Source organism: Orycteropus afer, unplaced genomic scaffold, assembly GCF_000298275.1.
Source record: "Orycteropus afer afer isolate SDZICR_OR568_19922 unplaced genomic scaffold, OryAfe1.0 scaffold00290, whole genome shotgun sequence".
Taxonomy (NCBI): Eukaryota; Metazoa; Chordata; class Mammalia; order Tubulidentata; family Orycteropodidae; genus Orycteropus; species Orycteropus afer.
In genome coordinates this window covers 1617517-1622364 of record NW_006921877.1, presented here as the reverse complement: position 1 = coordinate 1622364, position 4848 = coordinate 1617517, and the positions used below count along the sequence as shown (strand labels likewise).

The 4848-nt window shown below is 40.8% G+C and overlaps 1 protein-coding gene across 1 annotated transcript in view; it reads left to right on the top strand.

Moving 5' to 3' along the window:
* CGN (cingulin) overlaps nt 1-4848 on the top strand; it is a 29818-nt gene that overhangs the window by 1800 nt on the left and 23170 nt on the right. The window contains exons 2-4 of the mRNA XM_007950881.2: nt 2160-2260; nt 2408-2477; nt 2582-2677. Of these exons, the coding sequence (XP_007949072.1) occupies nt 2160-2260; nt 2408-2477; nt 2582-2677 (267 nt within the window). The remainder of the gene's footprint in view (nt 1-2159; nt 2261-2407; nt 2478-2581; nt 2678-4848) is intronic.

The window sequence follows — 4848 nt, the reverse complement described above, 5'->3', positions numbered from 1 at the left end:
CGGTTCAAACCCACCAGCCACTCCTCGGAAGGAAGGTTGGGCAATCCTACTTCCGTAGTGATACTGCCTCGGAAACCCAAGGAGGGGTCGCTATGAGTCTGGGCCGACTCGAAGGCAAATAACAACAACAACAACAACATTCTCCCATGATTGATTGCTCTAAGGAGTATATCTACCTGTAAATGTTCACCCCATATACCTGTCTGTTGTTTGGCTGGAAGTCATAGGAGTGAGTTTAGTTGCAAACTTGAAGAGTAGGTAGGGACTACAGTCTTGGGGGCTCACCAGGGTCTGTCAGAGCAGGCTCACCAGGGTTTATCTGGTCTTTTTTTTTTTTTAAATGATTTTGAGTTTTGTTCCACATTGTTCTCTTACTCTATCCAGGATCTCCTGCACTAATCCCTTTCTGAGTAGTTGACAGTGGTAGCCAGGCACCATCTAGTTCTTCTGGTGTTAAAGTCATATAGGCTGAGGATCACATAGTCTCCTAGTCTTTTGGACTAATTATTTCCATGCTTCTTTGGTTTTCTTCATTCTTCTTTGCTCTGGATGAAGAGAGACCCATTGTTGTATCTAGATGGCCACTTGCAAGCTTTTAAGACCCCAGTTGCTACTCACCAAAGTAGGAGGTAGAATAGTGTTTTTGAGTAGTATGTTATGCCAGTTGACCTTGATGTCCCCTGCGACCACAGTCCCAAGTCCACAGGTCCAACTCCTCACTTCCTCAGGGTGGTTGGCTGTGGCCAAGAAGTTATCATAACTTCGCCTTTTGTTAGCTCTATTATATATATGACATTCTTACAGTACATATAAATACGTATGTAGAAATACTATGTGCCAACCTTATATAGTTAAAAAAAAAAACAAAAAAAAAAACTCACTGCCATCGAGTCGATTTGACTCATAGCAACCCCTCCTTGGGTTTCCAAGGTGGTATCTCTGCGGAAGTAGATTGCCAGATCTTCCTTCCGAGGAGTGGCTGGTGGGTTTGAACTGCTAGCCTTCTGGTTAGCAGTCAACTGCCTTAGTCACTATGCCACCAGAGCTCCTAACCTTATATATAGTCATAGGTATATTCCCTTTTGCTTAGACATACTAATCATGCAGCCTGCTACCCATCTGTTTACCTGTAGATTAATGTTTGTTATCACTGATAACATAGTATTATATATGTAAAAGGGTTTATCTTTGTTGTCTGTACATCTTGTGTACCTCTCTGTGTCTTCCTCTTTCTCATTGACAATGTCTTGATCACTTACTTTTGGTACATTGCCCTTCCTTCACCAAAATCAATATTTGTCTACCTATCTAGCAGTGTTCCCTCCCCTCTCCTCTCATTGCTGGTAATCAACAAAGTTTCCTTCCATATATAAACCTTTCCTTGACTTTTTACAATAGTGAACTAATACAATATTTGTCCTTCTGTGATTGACTTATTTCACTTGGCATAATGTCCTCTAAGTTCATCCATGCTGTGCAGTGTTTCAGAGAATCTACATTATTCTTAAGTTTTGCATAGTATTCCATTGTGTGTATGTACCATAGTTTGGTTACCCATTTTTCTGTTGATGGGCAATTAGGTTGTTTCCATCTCTTTGCTATTGTAGATAGTGCTGCAGTGAACATGGGTGTGCATATATGTTTGTGTCCTGGCTCTCACTTTGTTAGGATATATATCTAGTAATGGAATTGCTGAATTAAATGGTATTTCTGTTTCCAGCTTCTTAAGGAATCGCCATATTGATTTCCATAGTAGTTGTATCATTTTACAGTCCCATCAGTCGTGCCTGAGTCCCAATCTTTCCACATACTCACCAGCATTTGTTTTTTCTATGTTGTTGAACTTTGCTATTAGTGCTGGGGTGAGATGGTATCTCATTGTTGTTTTGATTTGTATTCTCTAATAACTAATGATCGTGAACAATTTCATGTGTTTGTTGGCCACCTGAATATCTTCTTTGGTGAAGGGTCTATTCATGTCTTCTGCCCATTTTTAAATTGGATTGTTTGTCTTTTGATGTTGAGGTGTTGGAGTTTTCTATGAACTGCTTCATCATGTTTGAAGAGCCTCATCTCCCAGCTGCCACTTCTGCTTCATCTAAAACTGATGCATGCCTCTGGCCTAATCTTCCTATTCCTTTGGATTTCTATCTTTGCAGTTCAAATCAACCCCAGATCTCCTCCGAGACCAGCAGGAGGCAACTTCACCAGGCAGTATGGACCATGTGAAGGCCACCATCTATGGCATCCTGAGGGAAGGGTGAGCTGGGCCACCCCATGGTTGAGACACACACTTCCTCTGTTTTCATTTTAGTTTCATTCCCCATATTTCCTGCTCATGACTTCTTCCTTACCCCTGCTACCTCTTTCTGCCTCTAACCCTTGCTTCTGTTCTTTCATCCTCCAGAAGTTCAGAAAGTGAAACCTCTGTGAGGAAGAAGGTCAGTTTGGTGCTGGAGCAGATGCAACCTCTGGTGGTGAGTGGCCTTCTCAGGGTGGGAGCAAGGGGCAGGGCCAGGGCCTTGAGGCCTTAGAGGATCTGGCTATGGACTCACTCCCTTCCTGCTCATGTCTTTGGCAGATGGCCTCTCCTGGTCCTGGTAAGGCCTTGGCAGGGCAGGGGGAGCTTACCCGCAAAGTGGAAGAGCTACAGCAAAAGCTGGATGAAGAGGTGAAGGTGAGGAGAGATTATAGGTGTGGGAGGGATGAGGGACCCCAAGGAAACAGTCTTGACCTGGAGATGGATTGGACTGGTCCCTCTAAGCAGTGGAACAAGCATTCCTTTGTCCTGTGAGATAAGAGATAAACACATGCACTATCCTGGCAAGGATTTCTGGGGCCTCTTTGAAGTTTAGGGAGGCAGAACATGAGAGATTCAACTACTACCCATTCCATTTCCTTTCAAGTTCCTGTGTTAACTGTGCCACTTACTGGCATTATGAATTTTACACAGATTACCTAAGTTACTTACTTAAATTGCTCAGTGCTTCAATTCTTTTTATCTAAAAAACAGGATGCTGATACTCCCTTATAATAATAATTATGATGGCAATAATGTTGTTGTTGTTGTTATGTGCCGTCGAGTCAAACCCAACTCATAGCGACCCCTCCTTGGGTTTCCGAGGCAGTATCACTACGGAAGTAGGATTGCCCAACCTTCTTTCCGAGGAGTGGCTGGTGGGTTTGAACCGCCAGCCGTCTGGTTAGCAGGCAAATGTCTTAGCCACTATGCTACCAGAGCTTCCATGATGGCAATAATAGTAGCTATTATTTATTGAATATAATTTTTGTAGTAGGTAGTATCCTGGCTAATATGTAATCATTATAGCAACCCTGTAAAGTAGGCAGTCTTGATCTATGATGAGAAAGGTGAAGATCACAGAGGTTAAATAAATAGCTTAAGGTAGTAGTTGTAGAAAAGGCGTTCAATAACTCGGGTCAGTCTTATTCCGCAGCCTGTGTATCATCTTCCTCTTTTTTTTTTTTTTTTTGCAGTGTTCCCTCCCCTCCCCTCCCATCCCTGGTAACCAACAAAGAAAGTTTCCTTCCATATATAAACCTTTCCTTGACTTTTTACAATAATGAACTAATACAATATTTGTCCTTCTGTGATTGACTTATTTCACGCAGCATAATGTCCTCCAAGTTCATCCACATTATGCAGTGTCTTATTATTTTTAATACTTATTTAAATATTTTTAATACTGCCTCCACCTCACAATATTGCTTTGTAGTTAATTGGTGCTTAGTAGGTGTTGGACTGTAACTTCTCTTGTTTCCTAGTAGTATAGTGTAATAGTTAATTAGTGGACTGTGGAGTCAAGCAGCCTGGGTTCAAATACTGGTACCCTTACTTGTTGGCTGTGTGACTGATCCTGAGCAAGTTCTTTAAAGTTTCTAAGTGTCTTTTTCCCTAATTGTAAAAAAAGACTGATGATAATACTGTATTTGTTATTTATTATTGTCTAAAAAATTACCTGAAAACAACTTCAAAATTATTATCTCACAGTTTCTAAGGGCTAGGAGTCTGGGAGCAGCTTAACTGGGTATTTCTGGCTCAGGGTCTGCCATGAGATTCCATCAAGATATCATCTGGGGCTGTCATTAGAAGTGACTTGAGCTTGGAGGATCTGCTTCAAAAATGGCTTACTCAAATGGCTATTCCTTGGAGGCCTCAGTTCCTTGTGATGTAGACCTCATCATAGGGCTACCTGACTGTTTTGTAACATGGCAGCCACCTTTCCCCCAAGCAAGTGATCCAAAAGAAAAGGCAAGGTACAAACCACAATGTCTTTTTATGACCTAGTCTTGGAAGTCACACATATCACACTGCCCCTTTTTTCTAATTATTAGAAGAGGATCTCTAAGTCTAGCCCATATTCAGGGGAGGGGAATTAGGCTTCTCCTTTTAAAAAGAGTGCTGAAGAATCTGTGGACACATTTTTTTTGTTGGTGTTGAGAGTATACACAATAGAACATACACAATTCAATCCATGTCCAATTCAGTGGCATTGATTACATGCTTCAAGTTGTGCAATCACTGTCACCCTTCTTTTCTGGATTGTTCCAAATTGTTAACACAAACTCACTGCCTCCTACGTTTTCTATCTCATCTTTTAAGTTGATGTTGTCATTTTAGTCCTATATCAATAGTTCTTAAAAGAGCATATTTTCTTTTCTTTTTTTTTAATGTAAGTTTATACTCTGTTTTATTAGGTAGACATTTGAGTAATATATATATATTTTTTATTGTGATTTGGGTGAAAATTTACAGAGCAAATTCACTTTCCATACAGTAGTTCACATACACTTTGTCTCATGACATTGACTACAATTTACCACAATGCA